Source organism: Lynx canadensis, chromosome F1, assembly GCF_007474595.2.
Source record: "Lynx canadensis isolate LIC74 chromosome F1, mLynCan4.pri.v2, whole genome shotgun sequence".
Lineage (NCBI taxonomy): Eukaryota > Metazoa > Chordata > Mammalia > Carnivora > Felidae > Lynx > Lynx canadensis.
This window is the reverse complement of record NC_044319.2, coordinates 41464725-41492036: the sequence shown is the minus strand read 5'-3', so window position 1 is coordinate 41492036 and position 27312 is coordinate 41464725. Positions and strand designations below refer to the sequence as shown.

The window sequence follows — 27312 nt, the reverse complement described above, 5'->3', positions numbered from 1 at the left end:
TCTTTCTGCTTGTTCTGCCTCACATGCTCTTTAGGCAGGCCGGCACCTAGCCTTCCCTCCTACCTCAGTTTACACCTCACTTCCTACGGAAGCTTTCCCTGACCACCCAGACCACCACCGCCGCCCCAGTATAAAGTCTCCCGACCTTCAGAATTGTTTTGGTAAACTTCTCCCAACTGTAATAGATTACTTATTTATGTGACTCTCTGTTTCATGTCCATCTTCTTGGCCAGACTGTATACTTCAAGAGGATGAGGACTGACTTTGTTTTTACTCATCTTTCTGTCTCTGCCACCTCCGACAGTGCAACTAAAGTGCTCAATAAGCCTTGGTTGAATGAGTAAATGGATAACCAGTGTAGCATAGAGTCTTATTCAGAGTGACAAGAACGATTGCATGAGATGAAATTTCACAAACAGCAGGTTCCAAACTCAAAACAGAAGAGTTTGGAGTTATGTACCATCTTGCGATCACTCATTCATTCGTTTATCCAGTCATTCGGTGAGTTCTTCACTAAGCATCTACTATGTGTCCCCAAGCACTGGGGACAGATACAACGGTGAATAAAATGGACCCAATCTTGGCTAATACTCAAATACATAGAGAACTTCTACAATTCAACACCAAAAAAAAAAAAAAAAAAAACCCAAATAACCCAATTAATAATGGGCAGAAGACATAAACAGACATTTCTCCAAAGAAGACAGCCAGAAGGCGAACACAGACATGAAAACATGTTCAACATCACTCATCATCACGGAAATGCAAATCAGAACCACAGTGAGATGTCACCTCACCCCTCTCAGAATGGGTTAAAGTCAAAAACACAAGAAACAACAAGTGTTGGCGAGGATGTAGAGAAAAAGGACCGCACAGTTGGCAGGAATGCAAACCGGTACAGCCACTGTGGAGAACAGTATGGAGGTTCCTCAAAAAATTCAAAATAGGATTGCCATATGACTTAATAACTCCTAGGAATGTGTATTTACTGAAAGAAAACAAAATCACTCATTTGAAAAGATACATGTACCCCTATGTTTATTGCGGCACTATTTACAATAGTCAAGATATGGAAGCAACCCAAGTCCATTCAAAGATGAATGGATGAAGTTTATACTTACATATACAATGGAATATTACTCAGCCATAAAGAAGAAAGAAATCTTGCCATTTGCAACAACATGGATCTATCTAGAGGGTATAATGCTAAATGAAATAAGTCAGAGAAAGACAAACACCATACGACTTCACTCATAGGTGGAATTTACAAAACAAAGAAAAAAAGAGAGAAACAAAGAATAGACTTTCAAATATAGAGAACAAACTGATGGTTACTGGAGAGAAGTGGGCCAGGGGGATGAGCGAAACAGGTAAGGAGGATGAAGAATACATTTACTGTGATGAGCACTGAGTAATGTATAGAGTTGTTAACATAACACTGTATGTTCATTGAACTTGAAAAAAATAAAATTTAAAAATAACTGGCCCAGTCCTTGCCTCTACTGTACCTGTTGCCTAGTGAGGGAGGCAGACCTTAATAAGGCATCCACATCCACACGCAAGATGTAAACTTGCAACGAGTCAGGTACTGGGAAAAGGGATACAAAGTACTCTGACAGCTCCCGTCGGGCGGTATCCCTCCCCAGGGCGTCTGCCTTTTCTGAAGGTGCTTGCTGAGCCTCAGTGTGAAGGACGAGTAGGAGTAAACTGGCCACAGAACGGCAGTGTGGGGAGACAAGTCCCCACAGCACCTTTGCACAGCCTCTGAACAGAGGAACAGGCCGTCTTTGTTCCAGGCTACCTTTTTGATTGTGTTTGTATAGCCAACAGCCTTGGAAGATAGAAACAGTGTTTTCCCCTGGAGCAAAAGGCAGCTTTGTTTACTGTCCAGTATAATAAAGATACTGTCTCCCCCAAGGTCCAAGGAGAGTCAGGCTTACCGCTCACTGTAAAATATTTGGGTTCCTCAAGCTCGGTTCCTCTGCCGTAACGCAAGATGTTGCACACACAGGATCCATCTGGGCTGTTCCCCTGGAACCTGGGGCCAAGGGAAGTGTGCTGGGGGCCCCACAGCTGGTGTGTTATATTAAGAGTATGCAGATTGGGGCACCTGGGTGTCTCAATCAGTCAAGCGTCCGACTCTTGATTTCATCTCAGGTCATGATCTCATGGCTCCAGATCAGCCCCACGTCGGGCTCTGCACTGGGTGTAGAGCCTGCTTGGGGTTCTCTCCCTCTGTGTCTGCCCCTCCCCAGCTCACACGTGTGCATGCGCAGGCACTCTCTCTCTCTCTCTCTCTCACACAAAAATAAATTAATTTTTAAAAATAAAATAAAAAATGAGAAGGATATGCAGATTATGACATGCTGAATGGAGAGGCACAAGCCATCCACACGCGGTCATTAGGTACCTCTCTCAGCATCAAAGCTCCCACTTTGGGGAAGTGAATGCCCTGGGCCCCCCCCCCCCTTTTTTTTTTTAACTCAGTAAATATTTATTTTTTATTTTTTAAAATAGAACTAATTGTCAAAATGGCTAACATACAGCGTGTAAAGTGCACTCTTGGTTTTTAGGGCAGATTCCTGTGGTTCATCACTTCCACACAACACCCCAGTGCCCATCCCAGCAGGTGCCCTCCTCCGTGCCCATCACCCACTTTGTCCTCCCCCCCAAACCCCTATCAACCCTCAGTTTGTTCTCTGTATTTAAGAGTCTCTTATGGTTTGCCTCCCTCATTCTCTGTAACTATTTTTTCCCTTCCCTTCCCCCATGGTCTTCTGTTAAGTTTCTCAAGGTCCACATATGAGTGAAAACATATGGTATCTGTCCTTCTCTGACTGACTTATTTCACTTAGCGTAATACCTTCCAGTTCCCACCATGTTGCTGTAAATGGCCAGATTTCATTCTTTCTCATCGCCAAGGAGTATTCCACTGTGTCTATAAACCACATCTTCTTTATCCATTCGTCAGTTGATGGACATTTGGGCTCTTTCCATAATTTGGCTATTGTTGAAAGCGCCACTATAAACACTGGGGTACATGTGCCCCTATGCATCAGCACCCCTGTATCCCTTGGGTAAATTCCTGGCAGTGCTATATTGCTGGTAGGGTCGTTCTGTTTTTGTTTTTTTGGGAAAACTCCACACAGTTTCAGTGCAGTCACACGAGAGTAGTAGAGGCACAAGATTTCTCACTTACAAGTCTCAGAAATTAGGATAAATGGTAATTAGAGAGGAGAAGGACGGTCCTCTGCCCCAGGTCACGAGTGGGCAAAAGACAAAGAAAAAGCACCTATTACTTATAAGCTGCTTGGGGCAGAGGTCAGTAACTTTTCACCAGCTCAGCTCTAAGTGATTATTTTAAAAGGTGTATCAAGAAAAGCAAAGGGGCGCCTGGGTGGCTCAGTCGGTTGAGCGACCGACTTCAGCTCAGGTCATGATCTCATGGTCTGTGAGTTCGAGCCTCGTGTGGGGCTCTGGGCTGACAGCTCAGAGCCTGGAGCCTGCTTCCAATTCTGTGTCTCCCTCTCTCTCTGCCCCTCCCCCACTCATGCTCTGTCTCTCTCTCTCTCTGTGAAAAATAAATAAACATTAAAAAAAATTTTTTTAAGGAAAAGAAAAGAAAAGCAGGGACTTGTAGCAGGAACCCCAAGTTCGGGTCCTTATCTAAATGTTCAGATTCTGAGGGTGAGCAGAGTTGTCATACTATAAAATGCTGAGGCTGCAATTCAAAATAGCTGTTTTCTCATCACAGGAAAGGACACAAACATGAAATCCATGCTTCTTGCCCCGCAATGAATAATAAGTCCTTTGCTTCTGACCTAGGATTCTCATGTCTTCTGCCAGAATCCATGAAACTGTGGCTGTCTATCTCATTAGCTGGCAAGCAGCATAAAACCTCAGGTCCTTCAGTTGACAGGCTAGTGGATGGCATGTGCAAAAGCCCTGTGGTGGGAGACAGTAGAGCAAATATAATGATATGAAAGACGGGTGGAGGTGGGGATGCAGGGGGCAGGAGGTGACAGGAGGCTGGGAGGCGCTGAGCTAGGGAACACTTAGCCACACTGATGAGACAGGCCCAGGAGTATCTTTGCCATTTGTTGTGACACTGCCGCTTTCATGCAGAACGTGTAGAATTACTAAACTGGTCTGGAGAGGGGCAGAGGACAACAAGGCTTGGGCAAATCTGAGCCTATGAGATAACTTTTAACAAAGGAAGAGTGAAAATGGGAAGGGTCTTCTTAACCTCCTGCCCGCTGTAATGAAACTTTTTCTTGCATGCTACTTTGTAACAGTTCTGCTAAAGTTTAGAAGAAGTTCGCTTCTCAGTGCTCAAATGAAGGAGGAAAAGCTATCACTGACTGGCGTTACCACTGTCTGCCATCCAGGGTCCAAAAGGAGGCAGTCGCCTTAAAAGGAAAAGCAGTGACCCTTTTAGTATGCACAGAGTGACCCTGGACAAACTCCTTTTTGTCCACTCCTCATACAATAAAGGGGACTTGTCCCAGTTTTACAGAGGAGAGGAAGGGGGGAGAGAAGGAGAGACCTCACTCACCAAGAGAAGGCTGTGAAACCAGGGTGGCTAACGTCAGATTATTACCTAATTTTGTGGTAAAAATAATAGGGCTTTGTTAAGAAGCCCTCTGAGCTGCTCTGGCTCTTGGAATTTGGGACATTTCACTCACCGCCTGTTAATTAATTTACAGCCTGCAAAGAATGGGCTTGCCCTGGATCTTTGGCCAAAGAAAGTATTCCCACAAAGGGGGCAAACCATGCAGAGCCTCCTTAGGAAGTTTTGTTCTGGGGGCGCCTGGGTGATTCAGTCAGTTAAGCATCGGACTTCGGCTCAGGTCATGATCTCACGGTTCGTGAGTTCAAGCCCCGCGTCAGGCTCTGTGCTGACAGCTCGGAGTCTGGAGCCTGCTTTGGATTCTGTGTCTCTGTCTCTCTGCCCCTGCTTGTGCTCTGTCTCTTTCTGAAAATAAATAAGCATTAAAAAACATTTTTTAAGGAAGTTTTTTGTTCTTACCCTGAGAGTAATAAAGAGTCACAGGAGGACTTGGCGGGGGTGGGGGGGCGTGACATCATTAGGTGTGGGTTTCAGGAGCATCACTGAGAGAGATCATGGAGGTTATCGATCTTCTGGAATGATCTGCTCCTGGGGGGAAATCCAGAACTGCGGGAATTAACTCTGTGGCAATTCACTGCAGCCCCGGGTTGGCAACAAATCCTATAACTGGAATTTCAAAAAGGAAAGCAAAACACCAGCAGGGCCTGAGAGGAGTCCAGGGAATTTCCCACTCCTCTGCAGCTTTCCATTAGAAAATAATCAGCATGTTGTTGGGCTCCCTGCTGCGGTTCTCCTCTGCCTCTCCCTCTGCCCCTCTCCCCTGCTCGGGAGCGCGTGCGCACTCTCTCTCTCTGTTCTAAAATAAAAGTTAAAAAAAAAAAAAATTAGCCCATCAATCGCTAAAAGGCTGTCTGAGCCTCACCCGACTCACAGGCCAGGCTGTGGGAAACAGGCTTCGAGACAGAAAGCCTGCGTGGGGAGCAGCTCTGGCAGGATGCTGCTGGCCTGGGGAGAAAAGAAATTACAGCCTTGTTTGGGGCGCTGCGGGTTACAGAACTCACGGTGCCCAGTTTCCACCCGGCCAGGGGCCTGGACGGAGGGCTGGCGATGCAAAGGGGCAGAGGCTGCCGGGAAAGCTGGGAGACTGCAGGCAGAAAGGTGGGGGTGGGGTGGGGTGGGCAGAAGGCAAGGGAGGCAGGTCTCTGGGAATAAGGCTGGGTCACTCACCCAGGAGTCACCAGACCATCACCCAGTGGGTGGCACATGCCTCCTGAAGACCTGGCCCGAGTTTTCAAAACTCTCCAAGGTTTCTCAATCTTCCTCTGGCAGCCCGCAGCGCTCCTCCCCTGCGAGTCCCAGCCACAGTAGTTCCTCTTCCTCCACACGGGTCACTTCCCATAAATGGGACGTTTTGGAGCTCGTGGGAGTGGAGTGGGACAGGTATAAAAAGGACGCGCGAGGTGTGGGGAAGAAGCCCTATCTAAGCAGCTGGACACCAGGAGCTGAGGGCACCGGAATTGGCCACACCGTGCCCCTCTCTGCTGCAGCCAGGATGGTTCTGAGGGCGGCTCGGACAGGTCTCTGGGCTGGTCAAGGCTGTTCTGCTTGTGCGTTTTCAGGCTGAGAGCCAGAGATCGCCCACAGAGCCACTGCACAGAGAGGCTGGCCTCCTACCTGCTGGGGGGGGGGGGGGGGAGGGAAGGAGGAGGGGGAGGAGGAGGAAGAGGAGGAGGAGGCACCAGGGCAAATGGTGTTAACCCCTAGATTGCCTGGAAGGGGGGGGGGGTTAGCAGAAAGGAAGGGCAGGATGTACTCACAGGGGGTCTGACTCTGGATTTCCCTTCAGGCTTTGCGGTCCTGGTGCTGCTCCAGAGCTGTAAGTAACCCCTCTTTCAAGTCACGGGAGACAGGGGTCTGATGAGGGTGATGTGGATGAAGTCTTGGCACAGGGGAGCCCTTCCCAGTGTCTTCTGTGATTCAAATGGCTCGGGAATATTAGCATTTGTTAAACCAAGGTGATAAGCATATGGATGTTTATTACACTCTTCTTCTGTATTTTTCTGTGCATTGGAAAATTTTCAAAATAAAAACCCTTCAAAGGCTCGGGTCCGATGAAGGCCTGGACTCACGGCCTGGTGAGCACCACCCATGGGCCCGGTAAGCAGCACGGGGGAGGGGCGCCCACGGTTCTTCCTCCATAACCAAGAGGGCAGAAAAGGCCTACTCTGCAGCAGGAGGACTTAGAACGAGGAGAAGAACTTCCTGGCCCATTGCGATTGTGCCCCAGTTTGGGGGACAGGCTGAGGGGGCCTGGGGACCTCCATTCTGGGTGGGTGACAAGTTAGGGACACTCCCGCAGGAAGGCAGAGAAGAAACGGGCCAGAGCGGCCCCCATCAACAACGCTGCAGGATCTGCGAGGCTCCACCCTGAGGGCCAGGGTCTTCTGAACCTGCCGTCTTGGGCTGGGTCCCTCCTCTCCTTCCAAGCCACTGCCTCCAGGAAGCCTTCTTTACTTGCACCGAGCCCTATTTTACCTTTATTCACCAGCCCCTACCCTCAGTGCACGCAGCTCCGTGTCCTAAGTCTACAGGATATTCATCCACGGCATTTAATCTGTTCAAAGCATTTTCAGAATCGGCCTCATTTTCATCAGAGGCAGAGGAAACCGAGCCAGCCCCTTGCATTTAGAATTCTAAGTTTGCTCACATCTCGGCCCCAGCGCCCAGTGCCCCATCGGTGCTCGGCGCGGGGCTCAGCCAGAGGCCCCCTGGCTCAGTCCTGGCTCGGGCGCCACCCCGGGCTCCGTCTTCAGGTTCTGCGTACAAACTGGTCTGCTACTACACCAGCTGGTCCCAGTACCGGGAGGGTGATGGGAGCTGCTTCCCAGATGCCATCGACCCCTTCCTCTGCACCCACGTCATCTACAGCTTTGCCAACATCAGCAACGATCAGATCGACACCTGGGAGTGGAATGATGTCACTCTCTACGACACGCTGAACACGCTCAAGGACAGGTCGGGCCACAGGCTGCCAGGAAAGGAGGGAGATGCAGGGCGGGGCTGGCTGGTCCCAGGGCAGGGTGCCTCTGCTCGGGAGGATGGATGAGGGCCCCCCGGGGCCTGGGGTGGGGAGTGGGAGGGCCTGGGCTTCCGAGGGAACAGGCGATGAGGGCATGTGTTGGGCCATATCTGGCGACGACAGAGGCAGGCTCTGGAAGGCGGGCTGAGGGGAGCCCTCTCCCCCACTGGGGGTGCTTCTCCAGGAAGCACAGAAAATACTCATGACTCTATTTTGCCATATCCCGGCTTCCCCACTCAGGGGAACAAAAATGGGCAGTGTACCTCAGAGTGACTGCTGCAAGGTCTATGCCTCTTAGAATCCTGATTCTCAGGGTCGGAAAGGCATCCCACCTAAGCTAGAAGCCTGTGACAGCCTCCCAAACAGGGGCCAGCCGGTGTCGCGACAGCCTCACTCCACGCCGGCCCCCCCGCCTCCCTGCTCCCCACAGGAACCCCAACCTGAAGACCCTTCTGTCTGTGGGTGGATGGAGCTTTGGTTCTCAAAGGTAAGACCCATCCCCCAAAGGCTGACGGAATGGGGGTGAGGAGGCGTAGGTCTCCCCACCCACTCTACGGGGTCACGGGGGCTCCAGACCGCTTAGGCCTAAATGATTGTCAGGCGCCCACCCCACGTATAGCCAAGAAACCAGAGCTCAGAGAGGGAGAGGGCCCCGCAGAGGGTCGCACAGAGTGCTGACAGCCTGGGAGGACTCCCTGGGGTGGGTAGGGTTGGAGCAGGGCTTAAAAAGGAGGGGAGACGTGGCCCTACCGGCTGCCACGTAAAGAGTGATCGCTACATGTCGGGCAACCCATCCAGCCACGGTCACAGGAAATCCCCACGGCAGCGCTGTGAAAGACGGTCAGGATCCCCACTTCACGGAGGAGGAAACTGAGGTGCGGGTTATGACCTTTCCAAAGTGGCTTGGCTCGTATGACAATTTTTTCAAAAATGACACTACAGAAGCTGTCTCTGAGATGCCTGGAGCGGGGTCCCATCCCAGCCATGCCCTTCTAGAGCTTGTGGGGCCCAGGCCTACGGCTGCACGTGCCTCAGAAATCCCTCCCGACGGCCAAGGCTCCCAGCACGTCGGTACTGAGCCCTCTACTGGGGTGATTTGGGTCCTAGATTTTCCAAAATAGCCTCCACGACCCAGAGTCGTCGGACTTTCATCAAGTCGGTGCCGCCATTTCTGCGAACCCATGGCTTTGATGGGCTGGACCTGGCCTGGCTCCACCCTGGGCGGAGAGACAAGCCCTACTTCACCACCCTGGTCAAGGTACTGGTGGGGTCGGGGAGAGGGGTGGGGATGTTGGGGACCTGAGCCGGCACCAGGGGGTGGGGGGGGGGCGGGAGCGGTCTTTAGCTGCTGGCCTCCTGAGGGCGGGCAGAGAGGGCCTGACACCTCTTGGCCACGGGGTCCTGGGATGGGAAAGACGAACTGGCCTGTGCCCCCAAGATCTTACACAGCAAGGAAGACGTCTTATTAACACGATGGGAGGTGGGCTGGGGTCCTCCGAGGCAGGAGGCCGGGCACCCACTTAGTGGGGTGGCATCATCATCCATTGTTTGGTCCCAAACTAATGATGCCCGCTACCCAGCATGCCCCGCACTGGGGACACTTGGCCACATCTGACAACAGCCCAAGCATCTCCACTACCCCAGGGACAGAGTGATCACCTAAATAAATTGTCCACAAGGGGTGCCTGGGTGTCTCAGTCGGTTAAGTGTCCGACTTTGGCTCGGGTCATGATCTCACAGTTCATGGGTTCAAGCCCCATGTCGGGCTCCGTGCTGACAGCTCAGAGCCTGGAGCCTGCTTCCGATTCTGTGTCTCCCTCTCTCTCTGCCCCGTGCCCTGCTCACACTCTGTCTCTGTCTCTCAAAAAGTGAATAAATATTAACCAAAAAAATTTTTTTAAATAAATTGTCCACAGTACCGATATAATTTTAATTTTAAAGACCGCTAAATGTACATTTAAAGACCACTTCAATCTTGTCGTCTCACGTACTGGCTTGAACAAAACAGACCGCAAAGCAAATTTCTTCCAACCTGACCTGTGGGCCAACTAGGATCACCGTCTGTCCTCATGGTCCCTCTAGGACAGGGAGCGACTGAGTGTCGATGGGTATGCGTGGGGTGTGGGGATGTGATTGGTCCAAACAGGTTTTTTTAGGAGAAGGATGGGGGAGCCCAAGGTGAATTGGTTGCTTTATCATTTCCACCGAAGCCCTGTCAGGTTGGGGAGCCCAGCAGATGGGGAAAGCCAATGACATGCTCAGGGACCTCTGTCTCTCTCACCAGGCTCCCTCTCACACAGCCGGGGCCCCTTTCACTCCCCTGCATCTCTCCCAACCAGGAAATGAAGGCTGAGTTTGCAAGGGAAGCCCAGAGGGGAGCAGGACAGCTCCTGCTCAGCGCAGCCGTGTCTGCAGGGAAGGTTGCCATCGACAACGGCTATGACATCGCCCAGATATCCCCGTGAGTCCCCCGCCCCGCCCCAGCGTTCCTCATAAAGTCAGAAGACTGGATTTCTAGTCCCCGTTCTTCCACACATTTGATGTGTGCTCTTGAGCAAGTCACTTCCCCTCTCTGCACCTCGGTCTTCCCATCTGTCAAATGGGGGCATAGTAGTCCCTGGGGGGATTGTGCTAACCAGTTGGGAGAGTTTCTATGAAGGTATTTGTGGAAAAGGAAGTAGGAAATGATATGCCAACCGGCCAGCCACTGAGGGACGTTTCCTCCACACCAGGCTTTTCTCCACAGAGTGCTGGTCACTGGAGATGCCGGACTGCGGCAAGAAAACTGTGCCTTTCTGCACTGCCTCCGTGTGCTTGCACACACACGGGCGACCCCCGCTCTGTGCATCCCTCCTCCTCCCCCTGCCCCCTGATGCATGTGAGAATGAGCAGCTCACTGCCCAACGGGGCTGATGTCGCAGTGGAACAAAGACACGGAGCTTAAGAAACCTGGGAATAAAGAACGAAGGTTCTTTACTGTGACTTTTTAGAATCTGTAGAATTTGGGGAGGTGTAGATGCAGTGTTTACGTTGATCGTTTAGGAGGTAGGAACTAGGCGGTTCTCAACCATTTGCCCCGAACACCTGAGGCTCATATTCACATAACCTACCTGTGGTCCCTCTCACCCACGTGCGTGTAACCCTCCCTCCCCACCCCAGTGCGTCCTTTGGTCCAGCTCTGTCCCCACCAGGCTGTCGATGCCGCTTCTAAAAAAATTTTTTTTAACGTTTTATTTATTTTTGAGACAGAGAGAGACAGAGCATGAACGGGGGAGGGGCAGAGAGAGAAGGAGACACAGAATCGGAAGCAGGCTCCAGGCTCTGAGCCATCAGCCCAGAGCCCGACGCGGGGCTCAAACTCACAGACCGCGAGATCGTGACCTGAGCTGAAGTCGGACGCTTAACCGACTGAGCCACCCAGGCGTCCCTCGATGCCGCTTTTAATCTGCTCTCACTAAGTTGAACGTGGCAGACGTGGAGGGCAGGAGGCAGGATAGAGCCAGTTCCCAAATGTGTGCCGGGGGCATAACAGAAGAGTTCCATTCTTGCCTTAAATGCACTTGTGGGGCTCTGAGCCCACCCCCCGGGGGCGCGGCACAGGGGAAGTTGTCACGCGGCCTGGACAGTGGATCACAGGTTCCCTACGGGGCTTTGGGTTAACGGCCTGTCTCCTGCCTCCCCTTGTTCACGACGCGCTGGGCTGATGGATGCCTTTCTAATTTCCTGCCTCGCCCTCTGACCTCTCTTCCCCAGACACCTGGACTTCATCAGCGTTATGAGCTATGACTTTCACGGAGCCTGGCGTCAGACCACAGGACATCATAGCCCCCTGTTCCGAGGCCTGGAGGAGAAAAGTGCTGACAGATTCAACAATGTCGTGAGTGTCTGGAAGGAGGGTGGCCAGCCAGGAAGGGACCACAGACACCTGTCACCTGCCAGAGCTCACACACCAAGCCTGTGCACCTCAGGAATTCCTGCAAGGGAGGCGTTATGGGGCCCACTCTGCAGATGAGGAAACTAAGGCACGACGTCTGTGAGTTCTCCATGGCTCCGGAACGGAGGAGGCAGGAGTCTAGTCTAGAACAACCTTTCGCTTGCTGTGTAACCTGAGCCGATCATCTGATTGGCTGCCAAATAGTAATAATCCCTTCCTATACCTAAGACAATTTTTTCGAGAATGAAACTACAGAATGCATTTTTCAATTTTTATGTATTGTGTGTGTGTGTGTGTGTGAGAGAGAGAGAGAGAGAGAGAGAGAGAGAGAGAATGAGCAGGGGAGAGGCAGAGAGAGGGAGAGAGAGTCCCAAGCAGGCTCCGCGATGTCAGCGCAGTACTGACCGGGGGCTCCCTCCCGGGAACCGTGAGATCATGAACTGAATCGAAACCAAGAGTCAGGTGCCCAGCAGACCGAGCCACCCAGGCGTCCCTACAAAATGCATTTTAGACTGGTATTATCAGTTCCCGGAAGGAAGGGAATCCCAGATGCACGGCAGACCTGGAGCTCGGCCCATCAGGGCGGCACCGGCAATTGTATGATCTCACCTGTCCTGCACTGCCAGTTCCCCTAACTGCTCATGCCCTCCCCTCTTCTCCCCTGCCAGGACTATGCCATGGGCTACATGTTGAGGCTGGGGGCCCCAGCCAATAAGCTGGTGATGGGCATCCCCGCCTTCGGGAGGAGTTTCACTCTGACCTCCTCCAAGACGGGTGTGGGAGCCCCAATCTCCGGGCCCGGATTACCAGGCCAGTTCACCAAGGAGGAAGGGATCCTGGCCTACTATGAGGTATGCACGAGGGAGAAGGTAAGATCCCCACACTCCCAGAGGCCCTGGGGAAGGTGAGCTTCCCACCTCACCCCCCCATTCGCTCCTTTGGGAATAAAAACACGTTCCAGCAAACACTGCACGCTGAGGAGGAGGAAGGGGGGAGTCAGGCCTCTTGGTACTACGTCTCCTGAAGGCACAGCGGGTCTGCACCGCTAACCTCCCAGATACTCCTCTGGCCACCGAGTCGGAGTTTTCCTCCCAGCCCGGAAGAGAGCGGTGGCTAAAAGCCAGGTTCTTTGTTTTGCCCCAGCCTCTGCCCCTCTGTACAGCCTCGAGCCAGTCCTTAGTGTCCACCCATCATTTCCCACATCCCCGTTTAAGATATACCAGAAGCAAGTTCCACATCTGAATGAAAACATACGATATCTGTCTTTCTCTGACTGACTTATTTCACTCAGCATAACACCCTCCGGTTCCATCCACGTTGCTGCAAATGGCCGGATTTCATTCTTTCTCATCGCCAAGCAGTATCCCATCGTATCTATAAACCACATCTTCTTTATCCATTCGTCAGTGGATGGACATTCAGGCTCTTTCCATCATTTGACTATTGTTGAAAGTGCTGCTATAAACATTGGGGTACATGTGCCCCTATGCATCAGCACTCCTGTATCCCTTGGGTAAATTCCTCGTAGACCTATTAGTGGGTCTTAGGGTAGTTCTGTTTTTAGTTTTTTGAGGAACCTCCACACTGTTTTCCAGAGCGGCTGCACCAATTCGCATCCCATGGGGGAAAGGAAGGGGGGAAAAAAAGTAGTTACAAACAGAGAGGGAGGGAGGCAAACCATAAGAGACTCAAATACAGAGAACAAACTGAGGGTGGATCGGAGGGCGGGGCAGAGGGGAAAGTGGGTGATGGGCATCGAGGAGGGCAGTTGTTGGGACGAGCACTGGGTGTTGCATGTAAGTGATGAATCACGGGAATCTACCCCCCAAACCAAGAGCACACTGTACGCACTGTGTGGTCGCCAATTTGACAATAAAGTATATTTAAAAAAATACCAGAAGCAAACCAGAGTCCCTTTAATGCCCTCAGGCTACAGCACCCATAGAACCGTAGGGCATTTGCATCTGCTTTACATAAATTTGCATGAAGACTACAATCTGAGCTGGGGGGGGCAGTGCTGGGGTCAGATGTAGTCAGCAGGATGAAGCAAGGGGCTGAAAGAGATTTGGAGAATGGCATCTCCTCGGTGACCTGCGAAGTCTCACACAGCTCCCCATGCCACCCCTGCCCCGTTTTCTGCTCAGATCTGTGACTTCCTCAAGGGAGCCGCGGTCCATAGACTCTCTGCCCAGAAGGTCCCCTATGCCACCAAGGGCAACCAGTGGGTGGGGTACGATGACCAGGAGAGCGTCAAAAACAAGGTAGGTCCTCAAGGCCGTGCCCCGGGATGAAGAGGGAGAGGGAACCCCTTCTCCAAGCGGCCAGAGTCAGGTCACCTGCACTGAGGGTGGAGCTGGGTTATTGAGGTGGGGGGGGGGGATGGTCAGGTCTGAGGCACCTGCCGTTTTCCTTCCCTGGGGAGGGGCCTAGGCGGCACGTACCCCCCATACACACTGTAGCCCAGGGAACCCAGCTCCGCCCGCTCTGGGTCTTCCTTTCCAGGTTCAGTACCTGAGGAGCAGGCAGCTGGCTGGTGCCATGGTGTGGGCTGTGGATCTGGATGACTTCCGGGGGTCCTTCTGTGGCCGGGGTCTGCCCTTCCCTCTCACCACTGCCATCAAGGATGCGCTCGCTGCGGCTTAGCCCTTGTTCTGCACACGGTGGGGCAGGGCTGCCCCTCCCCTTGGCTCCAGCCGGCCGGGAGCCAGATCGCCCACCCTTCTGAGTCCCCGACTAAGCCTCAGTCTCCCTCCCTTGGACCCCACGCAGAGAGCCACAGTGAAGCCATCTGAGCTCAGCTCCAGTGGACAAGCAGGTAGAGGCAGGGCCACGGGCAGGTAAGGCCTGGGGGCCAGCACAGTGTAAGCCACGGGGACAGCACACACCTGCTGCTTTATGAAAATGCTCAATGACCCCAGCCCCACACACGGGGACTTCTCCAACTCCCTTACCCCCAAGCCTCCTTGCCAAAGGACCCCATTTTGGCCAACTCTACCACCGAGGAGCCAAACGTCACTCTCAAAGGAGCGGCCACAGTAATTACACCCTCAGCGAAGCCCAACTTGAAACCTGCACCCAGGAATGTTAGGTCTGCCCTCCTACTTCCCTTTCCTAATTGCCCAGCGGCTGCTCAATAAATCACCAGAGTTTAATGGTGTGTTGGTACAGCTTCAGTCTCTCTTTGTGGCCCGGTGGGACCCTCCCTGGGCTCCCCTCCCCTATCTCTTCTGGCTGGATTCGTTTCTTTCAGGCTTGGGGGCCCTGAGCTTGTAGGAGGTGAGGCTATCCTGGCCTCCACTGGGCTCCAGAGGGTCCCCAAAGAAGGCCAGCCTCTGCAGATCTATCTGCTGTGGACTTAACCCAAGAGGGCTGATGGCCGTTCAAATATTGTCTTCCCCTCTTAGGACACACTCGGCCCTCAACCCAAGCAGAGACCAAGGTTCCTCTGGTCAGGCTGACCAGGGACAGCAGGTGGCAGGCAGATGGGATAGGAATATAGATGAGATGTGATGGGCTCAGAAGACAAGCCAGTCTTCCAGCCTTTATGAGGTAGAAATGCCCTCATCAGCATTCCCAGGGCCCCAGGCATGCCTTCTACCCAAGAGTCCAGATGTACACTCCAAAGTCAAAGAGAATTATGTGTGGATTCCTTCCTGTTTGGAGGGAATTATTTGTGACTTGGCCTAGTGGTTTGTGACACGGGTTAGAGGTGTAGGGAAGGAAGTACCTACTGGCCACCTTCAAATCTGAACGAGTTGGAGCTGGGCCAATGCAACTGATCCCAAGGTCACAGCCCTCCTAAAGGCAAAGAAAATGAGAACTTGGCCGGAGTTAATGGGCGGAGGGGGTTACCTGGCATTTCATCGCTGGAGAGGGGGGCCAGGCACCCTCAATCCCTGCCCCTCGCCCACCCCCTCACACAAGGGTCTTTGAAAACCCTCTGGGGCAGCCAACCCCCCTCCTCCTTCCTAGAGCCACCATTCCCCCAGTCCTGGACAGGCTCCGAAGGGCTGACTCAGGGGCCTGCAGAGTTAGTCACATTCACTTATAGCTGCAGAGTCAGAGGCCAGGGATGGGGATCGGGTCTCCAGGGCCCGCCCCCTGCCTGGCAGGACACTGAGTCACCTGGTAGAGGACACAGGCACCCAGGCAGGGCTGGACCCCGAGGCTCTCCAGACCCTCCGCTGCCACTCCCCAAAGAAGACAGCCAGCCGTGAAAGGCGGCCCCACTCCTATGTGGCCAGCCCCAGCTAGGGGAAGAGCATGGATATGGCTGAGGGCCCTAAATAAATGACACGTGTATTTATTTTTAAATTACGGGATATATCGTACATGCTAAAGAGTGCATAAGGGGTGCCTGGGTGGCTCAGTCAGTTAAGCGTCTGACTTCGGCTCAGGTCATGATCTCACAGTCTCTGAGTTCAAGCCCCGCATCGGGCTCTGTGCTGGCAGCTCAGAGCCTGGAGCCTGCTTCGGATTCTGTGTTCTCCCTCTCTTTCTGCCCCTCCCCTGCTCACATTCTGCCTCTCTCTCTCTCAAAAATAAATAAACATTAAACAAAATATTTTTAAAGGGTGCATAAAATGTATTTGTTTAATGTAAAGAATTAGTAACTGGTGAAAACCTGCGTACCCACCACCCAGGACAGGAAGTGAGACCTCAGTAGTGCTCCTGAAACTCCACCATCACATACCTCCCCGGCCCTCTGCCTCGAGGCACCTGTCCTGACTGCCCCTGTTTTCCTCTGCGGCCTCACCACCTACGGAAGCCCCTCGAGAAAGAGAGCCTGGGGTTTCCTGCCTTTGAACTGAACGCGGACGGGATCTCCCCGTTCCGCGAGCTTTCCTCCTTTCGTTCGCCATTATGTCTGTGAGATCGTCCACGCAGCTGAAGTTTGTTCATTTCCTTCCGTATTTTGGATTGATTACAGGCGCACCCCTGCGCCCCGTGATGCTGTGTGATGATGGAATAGCAATGCATTCCGCTATTGAGGGACAGCCGTTTTCACCAGGCGCGGGCTATTACAAATAAGATTGCTGTGAATGTTTTCGTGCGTGTCTCTGGGGGTACGTGCGTGAAGGTGTCACTACAGGGGTGTCACTACAGGTCACAGATAAGCCCATTGTCTACTTTTACTAGATACTGTCTCGCTTTTTCCGAAGGGATTTCTTCGATCTCCGCTCCCACGAGCCATGACGGTTCCTGTTGCTTCCCCTTCTCCCAGGCACGTGGTATTTTCAGGCTTATTAAATGATTACCAATCTTAATGTTTTATTGGATGGTTGAATCAATGACTAGACGTTTGGTTGCAGCTGCCTCATCGCCCCCACTGCAAATGCCCGTGCCCGTGCCCTGTTGCCAAGAGTCTAGAAGTTTCAGAGTGCTGTCCTCCTCCAGGGTCTCTTCCAGCTCTGCCTCGTGACTTTATCTCATTCCCAAGGGCTAGGGGACTGTCACAGGGCTGTCTGTACTACATGGGGAAACTGAGGCCCCGAGCAGAGATCGCGGAGACGGTGTCCTCTCCAGCCTCTCCAGCAGAAGCAGTGGCCAGAAGCCTTCGACCCCCTTCCCAGGGTCCCATTTCTGGAAGACTTTCCTCCAACTAGCCCCACCTTGGGCATCTCAGTTCCTTCCCTCTCTAGAACCCTCAGCCTCACACGGCACAAGTGAGAATGCCCAGGGAACGTGAGGCCAAGGGGAGTGTGGAATCCCAGGGCAAAGCTGGCAGGGCTCCCCAGGGAGGGCTGTTTCAGGCTGTCTGGGTCCCAGCACCAGGTTGAGAAGCCCTGGGTACAAGTGGCTCCACAGAGGCCAAACACAACACCCGATCTGGGTTCCTTCTCCAGATGGGAGCTCTTGTTCCCACTGCCCTGACCCCTGGCACAACCTCCAGAGGCAACGTCCCATCTCACCCATCTGCGCCCTCCTGCCATCCGGGCACCAGCACCCTGGCCGCCGAGGTCCGATCAGAGCGATGGACGAGGTAGTGCGCGCCTCAAGGGACCCTGCAGTTCCTCCCCCAGAGCTATTCCTGGCCTAGGCGTCTCCCCACCCCACCAGTCCTCCCACCTGACCTGACCCCACAGCTGGGAATCATCATTGGCTGGGGGTGGGGCAGCCCCTGACTATATAAGCCTGGGCCTAGGTGTCCCAGGCATCCTGGAGGTCCAGACCTACCCCTGCTGACCCCTGCACACTCCAGCCTGACCCCTCAGCCGGCGCAGCAATGACAGAAAAAGCCACCTCGGAGGCCCCCGCCTGTGGTCCGGAGGAAACCGCCTCTGAGTCTGCCAAGGCACCCAGCGCAGAGCCTTCTGGAGAAATGGCAGCATCGGAGTCTGCTGGGAAAGAGCAGGCTCCCGCACCATAGGAGCCCGCCCCTCAGGCACCGGCCCCCACACCCCCGCAGCCACTAAACCTGCACCTCCAAATGAAGGTGACAAGAGATGGGGCAGGTGGAGGAGGGAAGCGGGGAGGGAATGGCAGGGAATGGAGGGGAGCGGGGAGAGCTCTCCACCACAGGCCTCTTCATCTCTCCCTACTTCTCTCCCAGACATCCCCAGTGCCCTGCTGCTGCTGGCCGTGGAGGATGTGAGCGACAGCTCAGTGACCGTGAGCTGGGAGCCCCCAGAGAGGCTAGGGCGGCTGGGGCTCCAGGGCTATGTGCTAGAGCTCTGCTGAGAGGGAGGTGAGCTCTGGGCTAAGCCCTGCGTACACCCAGGGGTGGTGGGCTGGGGGGTAGGAGGGACAAGCCCCCAGACCCTGCAGCTGGGTCAGTCTGGGTGGGGGGGGGCTAGATACAGAAGGATGAAGTGCAAGTGGTCCCCTCAACCCACTCACCTACCCACTTCGTGCTCACTCCATGTACCTCTGAGGCAGGGGGGTGTCCAAATGACCTCGGGAGACCCCCTGTCGTCCAGCTCCAGGGAGCCTCTGAGCAAGTATCAGATAGAAGGGTAGGGGTCCCTCGGGTGCTGCTCTGCTGAGAAGGGAAGGAGATGCTGAGTCTCAGAGGGCCCTGTTGGGGGAGGGCGAGCAGGAGGTGGGGACCAGAGAAGCTGGGAGTAGGGGACAGTTGAGAGCAGGAGACCGTGAGGAGAAACAGGGACCAGGGCAATGGCCCAATTCCTGCTGCCTCTGTGCCGTTCACCTCCACGGTGGCCAAGTTCAGCCTGGCTTCTGCCTTTGCCCCTACATTGCTGCATGACGTGGCAAGTGTGTCCAACCCTCTCTGGGATTTTCTGGCCACCATTCCAGGGCTCGAACACCAGGGGTGTTTGATGCCATTTGACAAGTCAGGGAAGGGGAGCAAGGAAGAAATGAGGCTCAGAGAGGGAGGTCAACTTCCCCAGATCACCAGGGAAAAGGAAAGCCCCTCTGAGAAGGATGACCATGGCCATGAAGCGGGGGCCTTGCCTGCTCCCCATTTGCCACAGCCTCTGAGGGGGTGCCCACGAATGCCCGGCCCATGATGGTGACCCAGCCGACCGACCGTGAGGAACCTGGCTCCGGGAGACCAATTCTTCCTGCGTGTGGCTACAGTGAGCTCTTCGGGGGCCGGCCCACCAGCTGTGCTAGAGCAGCCTGTCCACATCCAGAAGATGATCGGTAAGGCCCACCCTTTCGTCTCCTGCTCCCCGAGCCCTTCCCAGGCACCTCATCCAATGGGTAGGAAAACTGAGGCCATCAGGCCAAGGAAACAGGACCGTCCTCTCCCCCCCCCCCCCATCCCACCATCATGAGCACAACCCACGTGCTATCACCAGCTTGCCTTAAGAAAGTTCCAGGTTCCTCAGCAGCAAGCCTCTGGAGGTCAAAGATGCTATTTCCCCGAGTGGCCCAGCCCCCAAGCGTTGAGGGGGAAGGGCTCCCTGACCCCCCCGAACTGAAGCTCAAGTTCCCCAAGTCACCCGCCTCAGGGTCCCAATGCTAGGAGCCATCCTGTTCTTCCTCCTGTCTAATCTGAGCCCCTCCAGCGGCCACGCAAGCTCATTTTCTGCCCATTTTCTGTTCTTGTCCTATGGCCTGGGTTCCAGATCGTCCCAAAGGTTTTGTAACTGAGAGAAGTCTTCGCTTGCCTCTTATCCCACCATGTCCCCGGTGGGAGGAAGACGAGAGCCTGCAGAAGGCCTGGGAAGTTTTCTCCATCCCCAGAGGGCAGCGGTGTACTGGGGACCTAGGAGGCCAGCTGCTGTCCCCTTGCTAAGATTTCTATTTGCAGGGTGCATTAGCCTCAAGCCTACCCTTGCTCCCCTCCCAGAGCTGCTCAGGTTTCAGTCTGTTAATGGCAGGGAGTCATTTGGTCTGATCCGAGGTCTCTGGGGACAGCCCAGGGCCCAGGGTGAAGAGAGACACAGGCCAGCAGGTGGCCTTCCTTCTTGTTCCCCCACACCCACAGGGGGACAGTGTTCCCCCACAGTTCTGGACAAGCCCTCCAAAAAGGAGTGAGCTTCATGGCCACAGGAGGGGTCAAGTTTGGATTCAAGGAAATACTTCTCGACTTCAAGGCCCAAGAGATGTGGGGCCACGGGGCTGGTGAGATCAGAATCCTAGACTGTCACGGCTGGTCCATCTAAGCCAAGCAGGTCCCAAGGAGCCCAGGGACTCCCTCGAGGTCACCCAGCCCAATAGCGGCAATCCCAGAGCCTGACTCCCACACAAGACCGTTCACGTGCCACCAAGCATCAGGGAGTCTTCTCTGGGACCTTCCCATCCTCTGAGTGTGAGACATGGCCCTGCCCTAGCAGCCACAGTATGGACGCATTGACTCTAGTCTGGAGGTGCCAGGAAGCCCTCCTGGCTGGGAGGCTCCTGGACCTGCCCCATGGAGCTCAGACTCGGGGAGGGTGCAGGTCCTGGGCCCTCTGCTCCAAGGCACGACACTGAAGGAGCCAGCCACACTCAGCACCCACGACTCCATTAACATTCCTCTGGCAGACAAGGAGGGGATTTCCTGGAGAGAAGAGGGAGGGGAGGCCGTGAACAAAGAGGGACCAGCCAGGCCCTCCTCCTGGGCAGGGCAGGGTGGGGACCTTGTCCAGAATCCTCAGCTGCTCAGCTGTCCCCTTCTTAGCCACCTGGAGCTGCCAAGCATTCCTGGCCCCCTGCAGCTGCCCCTGGAGCATTCTGCTCCTTAGGCTCCCAGAGCCAAGTGCCTGCACAGCTAATCCGCGGAGACACAGTGTTCCTTCCCACCGTCTCCTCCCCCTCCAGCCTGTGTGCCACCCACCAACTGCTGCCACCTGTTTCCTGCTGAGGGGCCCCGGCCGCCACCACTGCTGCCCCGCCCAGGGGGTACAACGGCAGGGGCCGCTGCAGGCTCCCTTGGAATGCCCAGTGGCTTTAGCGGTTGCACCTGATTAGGTGACGGTCGGGAAGGTGGCTCCCTGCCCTGGCATGGGACTGAAGTAAGATTTCAGGAAGGATTTCCCAATTGCAAGACTGAAAGGCAGTGAGAGGGGTGACGGAGAAAGAAAGGGGTATGTCTGCTCCGGCCTCATTTAAGAAGGGAAAGCTCCTAATCCTCCCATGTGGCCTCGAGACAGAGAAGTGAGCAAATCGATTTCAGAAGGGCTTCTCTGGAGGCCCATGGCTGGTGTGGAATGGAAGGAAGGTGCTGGATTCGGAGGAAGATGACATTGACGCCTTTCCTGGGAATGAGGGCCAACAGGTGCCACACCTGACTCCCCACTAGGGGGAGCTAAGGAGCCCGCCAGGACCCATCTGGAGCCCAGGAATGCCTGGGCTGCAGGGCAAATCCCAGCCTGACAAGGTCAGGGCACCAAGGGAGTGCCCGGGATGCCTACTGTTTCACACCATGGAGGCCCTGCCCTCCTGGAACCTCCTGGTTCTCAATTCCCCAGGCACCTTAGGGAATATGGGCCCATGGATCTCCAGCAGTGAGCTTTGCCTCGCCCACCAAGGAGGCAGCCCCAGAACACCCCTCGGAGCCCTCCTGCCCAGCCAGTGACCCTCACCAGTTGTCTCCTACCCCCGCCACAGTAGCCTCCAACCAGCAACCCTATTGCTGGGCTAAGCCTAAACTCTCGCTTTGACGCAGAGGCCCCCAAGATCCGCGTCCCCTGCCATCTTCGTCAGACCTACATCCGCCAGGTGGGAGAGACCGTCAGTCTGCAAATCCCTTTCCAGGTAGGTGTGGCTTCTGCCCAGGATAACGACCTGGACGGAAATCAGGGCCCCCATCTGAGATGTGTCAGAGAAGCCCAGGGGATGTCAGGATCCCCATGAAGGTTGGCCTAAGACCCACCACGATAGCTTCACCCTCCCTCTGTCGTACACGGGACCCTTGCGACTCTCCAGCCTGTGGACAGGGCGGGTGGTCCCAGGGCTGGCTGGACACCTGGGGAACGAGGCTGTGAGCAGCACGTATGTCTCCAACTTCTGGTGCCGTTCCTGGGAAGGGCTGATGAAGCCGGTTCCCCTGGGCACGGCTCCAGGGATCCCTGGACTTGAGTGGGTATGGGGGTGCTGGAGCCTCCTGCACCCGCCCCAAAAGCTCCTCCCTTCCGGAGGAGTCCCAAGCCTCAGGCCTCTTGGACCCACAGTGGCCACGCCCTGGACAGCCAGCGAGTGCACGTGTGCACTGGGGACCAGGACTCCGTCCTCGGCCCAGAGCTCCGGCTCAGGCCGCTACGAGCTCACTGTGCATCTCGAGGATTCGGAGGCCAGGGCAGCCATTGACATCCTGGTGGTTGGTACGGGTCAGGGGAGGCAGAGTTGACTTGCTGGGGGTCCAGATACCCCACCTCCTACCCCAGAGCTGACAGCTGAAGGGATCAGACCAGAGACTGTGACAGGAGCCAGATCCTGGCTGGGGGGGGGGGGGGGGGTGGGGCAAGCCCAGCCTTCCCCCCTCACTCCCTCTTCACACTCTGGTCCCGCAGAGAAACCTGGGCCCCCCCAGCAGCATCCGGCTCCTGGACGTCTGGGGCTACGACGTTGCCCTTGAGTGGACACTGCCACAGGACCCAGGCAACACAGAGCTCCTGGGCTACGTGGTGCAGAAGGCAGACAAAATGATAGGGGTGAGGCCTGTTGGAGCCGAGTGGGGTGGGGGAAGTGGCCAAGGTGGCCAGGAAGGCCCAGCCCTCCAAGAGTCCAGGGACCAAGTCCTAGTCTAACTGCCACTAACCTGACTCCTCGTGTGGCTTTTAGCAAGATCCCTGTCCTCCTTGGGCCTCAGTTTCCTCCTGAAGACTGCAAGGAGTGTGTGTGTGTGTGTGTGTGTGTGTGACTCTCTGAGGCCCTGCAAGGTCTAGAGCAGTGCTTCTGGAAATGTAATTATGCCTATGAATCACCTGGGAATCTCGCTAAAATGCAGATTTTAACTCAGTGGCTCTGGGGTGGGGACTGAGATCCTGCACTTCCAAGGAGTTCCCAGGTGACTGTGAGTTTGCAGGTCCTCAGGCCACCCCTGGAGTGGTAAAAATCCAGAATTCTCTGAGGACCCCAGAGAGATCATCTGAGTGACCCAGGGACCCCTTCTCCCAAAGCTGGGTGGTTCAGCCCCCAGGGAAAGGGCATGGAATGAGCCCCAAGGAGGAAGGGACCGCAGGGTGAGCCAGGTGGGCAAGGGCAGGGGTCAGAGGGGAGGACGACAGGGCTGGGGTTCCCGCAGCAATGGTTCACGGTGCTGGAGCGCTACCACCCGACCACCTGCACCGTCTCTGACCTCATCGTGGGAAACGCCTACTCCTTTCGGGTCTTCTCGGAGAACCTGTGTGGACTCAGCACCTTGGCCGCCGTCACCAAGGAGCCAGCCCAGATCCGGAAGGCAGGTGGGTCTGGGCCTGGGAGCAGACACCAAGCCAGGCCTGACTGCCGGGCTCGGCCTTTCCTGGCGTGTCAGCGTCCCTCCCTGCGGGCTTCTGGTGGGGGCCTCGAGCCGGGACGTTGGCTTCCCTCTCCTCACCCCTGCCACAGCTCTGCACGCACTCACACATTCCCACGAGCGGCTGTAAAGAAATGCATGCAGTTGATTGATTTTAACAAACACATCGGAACAGACGAGATGCGCCCCTGGGGAGGCTGTGCACTTAGTTTGCCGTTGCTGGTGGCTGCCGGCATCGTAGCAGTCACTGGGGCTAATGTGCAGTGTCCCAAGAGAACTGCTCTGAAGGGCAGAGCGCGTGGGCGGGTATTGTCCAGTGAGTTTGCTAAAACACAAGCCTCGCAACCTTAATACAACACCACAGAGACGGATAAGAAAGAGAGGGGTATTTACTGTCTCCACACAAGCACCCGGCCTGCTTGAATCAAATGTGAGATGCCAAGCCCTTTCTCCCTGTCGCCCTGTGACCTCCAGCTCCCCCCACCCCCATGCAGAGTCTGTGTGGGATTGGGAAGGCACGCTCTTTTCAACTCCGGCCCGAGCTACACAGAATTAGGAAGAAATGTTTGTTTAAAAAAGGAAAGCCAGGGGCGCCTGGGTGGCGCAGTCGGTTAAGCGTCCGACTTCAGCCAGGTCACGATCTCGCGGTCCGTGAGTTCGAGCCCCGCGTCGGGCTCTGGGCTGATGGCTCAGAGCCTAGAGCCTGTTTCCCATTCTGTGTCTCCCTCTCTCTCTGGCCCTCCCCCGTTCATGCTCTGTCTCTCTCTCTGTCCCAAAAATAAATAAACGTTGAAAAAAAAAATTTTTTTAAAAAAAAAGGAAAGCCAGTCAGGTCTCCCAAGACCAACAGAAATGAAATATGGTATCTCTGGGTTGTAGGTCCCCAGCCTCAGCCAAGAGCTTCTCCTCTATCCAGTCTTCCTGCCCATTCCCCTCTCGGTCCCCTCGCTGACCCGCCCAGCCGTGGTCCCAGCTTTCCTCTGCCGCTTTGAGACATTCGGGCTCTACGTTCCCACACGTTGGCCACCCCTGGCTTCCAAGGTCACAGGAGCCTGGGACCCTGCCACAGAGCTCCTTCATTCCACGGCAGCCATGAAATGGCTTGTCGCCTGTCCTTGTGATGCTAAGATCCTTCTCCAGACCAGCAGCTCTCTGATCAGAGAGCCATGGTCCTCGTGTAATTTTCTACCCTTTAAACCCCAGACTCGCCAAGTGATATCAGGCAAGACACGCATCCATGAAGGCCTCAGTTTCCCATCTGTCAAATGGGGATAACACACTCACGCTGGCAGAGGGACACGATGCAGATTAAATGAGCCGCCTAAGTGTAAGCTATCGTGATTACTTTAGGAAAATGGATGGGGTTAGTTCTAAGAGGTCTACTCCTATAACCTCGAATTTGCCCCCCTTTCTTTCCCGAACCCAGATATCGTTGCCAAGCCTAAAGGGTTTGTCGAGCAAGACTTCTCAGAAGCCCCTTCGTTTACCCAGCCCCTGGCTGACCACACCTCCACCCCGGGCTACAGCACTCAGCTCTTCTGCAGGGTCCGAGCACTGCCCAAGGTGAAGGGGTGAAGCCCTGCTATGTCCTGGTGGGGGTGGGGGCGGGCGGGGCAGTGGCTTGAATCTACGCAGGCAGCTCCTTCAAAGCCCATCCCAGCCTTCCTCTGCTCTCGACGCTCCCCTAGCCCAAGATAATCTGGATGAAAACCAAAATGGACATCCAGGGTGACCCCAAATACCACGCCCTCTCTGAGCAAGGTGTCTGCACCCTGGAGATCTGGAAGCCCAGCCCCTTTGATCTCCGGGCTCTACACCTGCAAGGCCATCAGTGTGCTAGGGGAGGCATCTGTGGCCTGCCGGCTGGAGGTCAAAGGTAAGGTTATGAGGAGGGTCCTCCCAAGGACAGGAGAAGAGGAGAAGCCACCGCCTCTCCTGCTGGGCTAGATGAGGCTGGGTGCTGGAAATCAAGACAAGACAGAGGGGTGGTAAAGATGGAGAGGTCTGGCTGTCAGAAGGATTTTCCAAGTGGGAGGTTGGCCCGATGTAGGGAAAGGAGGTAACAGAGTCTGCCACTCAGACTGATCCATTGACTGGGGTGAAGGGGTGTAGCCCTGAGCCCCTCTTGTCCCGCTGCCCCCAACTCGGGGCCCCTGCAGGTGTCCCCATCCCCCACTCTAACTGCGGCATCTCTTCCGGCCTCAGCCACGCACTGAAGAGCGACAGGAGGCTGTGATGAGAATGGTAAATGTCTGGACCCGCTGTCTCTGGGGTCAGGCAGGGGGCGGGGGTGAGAGGGGAAGGTGGTGGTCAGCTCTGGGTACAAACCTGCAGCGTCAGGCAATGTGCACCCGAGACAGGGGTCTAGCCTTGGCTCTGCGTGCCCTTAGACCAGGGCACTTCCTTGGCAGCAATGTGGGGGCAATGACCTATGCCCCACCTTCCCTCCCCAGGGGGTTCTGAGGCTCTGGACAGGCAGGGAAGTTTCCCGGAGCCGCAGAGGCAGAGCTCAGAGCTGGACATGGGGCCCCTGGGGCAGGAGGCCTGGGAAGGAAAGACAGGGGCTATGTCCCTGTGCCCTGTGCCCTGTCTCTCCTCTTCAGAAGGCAGGTGGAGCCCCAGCCCTGCCTAACAGCAGGGCTCATGAAGCGTGTCCTCCGCCAGGTGCTGCAGACCTGGGGGGGTTGGGGCCACCAGGCTCAGCATCGAGCTCCACGGATGCCCCAGACCCCCATTTCTGTGACAGCGGATGGCTTTGCTCCCTGGTACCTGCCTAGCCTCCTCCCCAAGAGGCTGGAGCCCAGGAGCCAGAAGTAGGCCTGGCGGGCCCCAGGCCAGTCTCCCCGGGGCATGCGAGGGGGCCTGGAAAGTGCAGAGATTGGAGTGCCCCTGCAGAGAGCTGCAGTCTGGGTGAGAAGCGCTCAAATAAAGGTGTGTGGTGTTAAGGTGCGGGGGCCTCTGTGACCACGAGCATCGTTGTGATGGGGGAGGCGCTGTGTCCCAGTGAGAGGGGGGTTGATGTGTCACCGTGAGGGGGTCTCCACGTATGACATCCTGAGGAAGGTTCCAGTGGGAGGGGACTCAGGATGTCATGGGAGGGTGGGGAGTTCCAGACATGAGCTTTTTTTAGGATCTCGCTTTCACAGTCAGGGTTTGCTATGCCTACAGCCTAACTACGCGAACAGACACCCTCTTCTCTGGAACCCTCCTTGCTCTGAACGCCTCCGTATCTCCCCTCTCCCTGCTTCCTCCCCATCCCCACCTCCCCCCCCCCCCATTGCTCCTCTGTGCTGAGGTTGTCTATTGCCTTCAGATGGTTGGGGGGGTGGGGTGGGTAGCCAGGGGTGTGCTCTCCATCAAGGTTCACAGTCTTTTATTAGTCAGGTGGTCCTCCTTGGGAGCCAGGGAACATCCTACCTCTGAGAAAGGGAAGGGCCCGGACTCAAGGCCTGGAGTTGCTGTCCACGCTCAGAACCCTGCCCCCCTCCCTCCATACACGGGGCGCCCGAGTTTGGCAGAGGGTGGACCCTTCCCCAGATGCTCTAAAGCCTAGACTGTGCAACAGAGCCCCAAGCCCCTGAAAACTGTGCTAGATGCCAGGGATACTGAGGGTATCTAAGTGCCAGCAAGACCTCCCCTCCCTTACTCTCAGGACTGTGGTCTCCCCCGGCCTGTTCCAGCCTGGTCCATGGCATCCCAGGAGTGCCCAGCCTCAGCACTTTCCCTTGGTCCCCTCCTCCCCAGGCAGGCAGAATGCGCCCTCATGTTGGCACGTCTGGGGCTCTCCTCTCCATCTGGCCCAGAAAGAGCAGAGATGGATGTCACTTAGGGGAGTCCAGGCCATCACCAGGGGCTAGTGGAGCTGGTTGGCCCAGATG

The 27312-nt window shown here is 55.3% G+C and overlaps 2 protein-coding genes across 6 annotated transcripts; both read left to right on the top strand.

Annotated features, from left to right (window-relative positions):
* Positions 1-6016: 6016 nt before the first annotated feature.
* On the top strand, positions 6017-14740 carry CHI3L1 (chitinase 3 like 1). 5 transcript variants are annotated; one of them, XM_030302553.1, is made up of 11 exons: positions 6017-6177; positions 6417-6446; positions 6671-6727; positions 7384-7585; positions 8080-8136; positions 8757-8907; positions 9989-10110; positions 11403-11526; positions 12252-12434; positions 13728-13844; positions 14086-14740. In XM_030302553.1, the coding sequence occupies exons 1-11, from the start codon at positions 6123-6125 to the stop codon at positions 14224-14226; spliced, it is 1239 nt and encodes a 412-aa protein (XP_030158413.1). In that variant the 5' UTR covers positions 6017-6122; the 3' UTR covers positions 14227-14740. The 5 variants fall into 5 exon arrangements, 4 of the variants coding, with proteins under 4 accessions (XP_030158413.1, XP_030158414.1, XP_030158411.1 ...); XM_030302551.1 differs by having other exon boundaries at positions 6028-6147; XM_030302554.1 differs by lacking the exon at positions 6671-6727 and having other exon boundaries at positions 6017-6147.
* Positions 14741-16124: 1384 nt separating this feature from the next.
* Positions 16125-26379, top strand: MYBPH (myosin binding protein H). The gene is given in 11 exon segments (XM_032591785.1): positions 16125-17986; positions 17989-18019; positions 18137-18271; positions 19020-19069; positions 19071-19191; positions 21644-21732; positions 22488-22628; positions 23222-23381; positions 24861-24997; positions 25123-25236; positions 25238-26379. Coding segments are annotated over 11 exon segments (1299 nt in total). The 5' UTR covers positions 16125-17809; the 3' UTR covers positions 25382-26379.
* Positions 26380-27312: the final 933 nt, after the last annotated feature.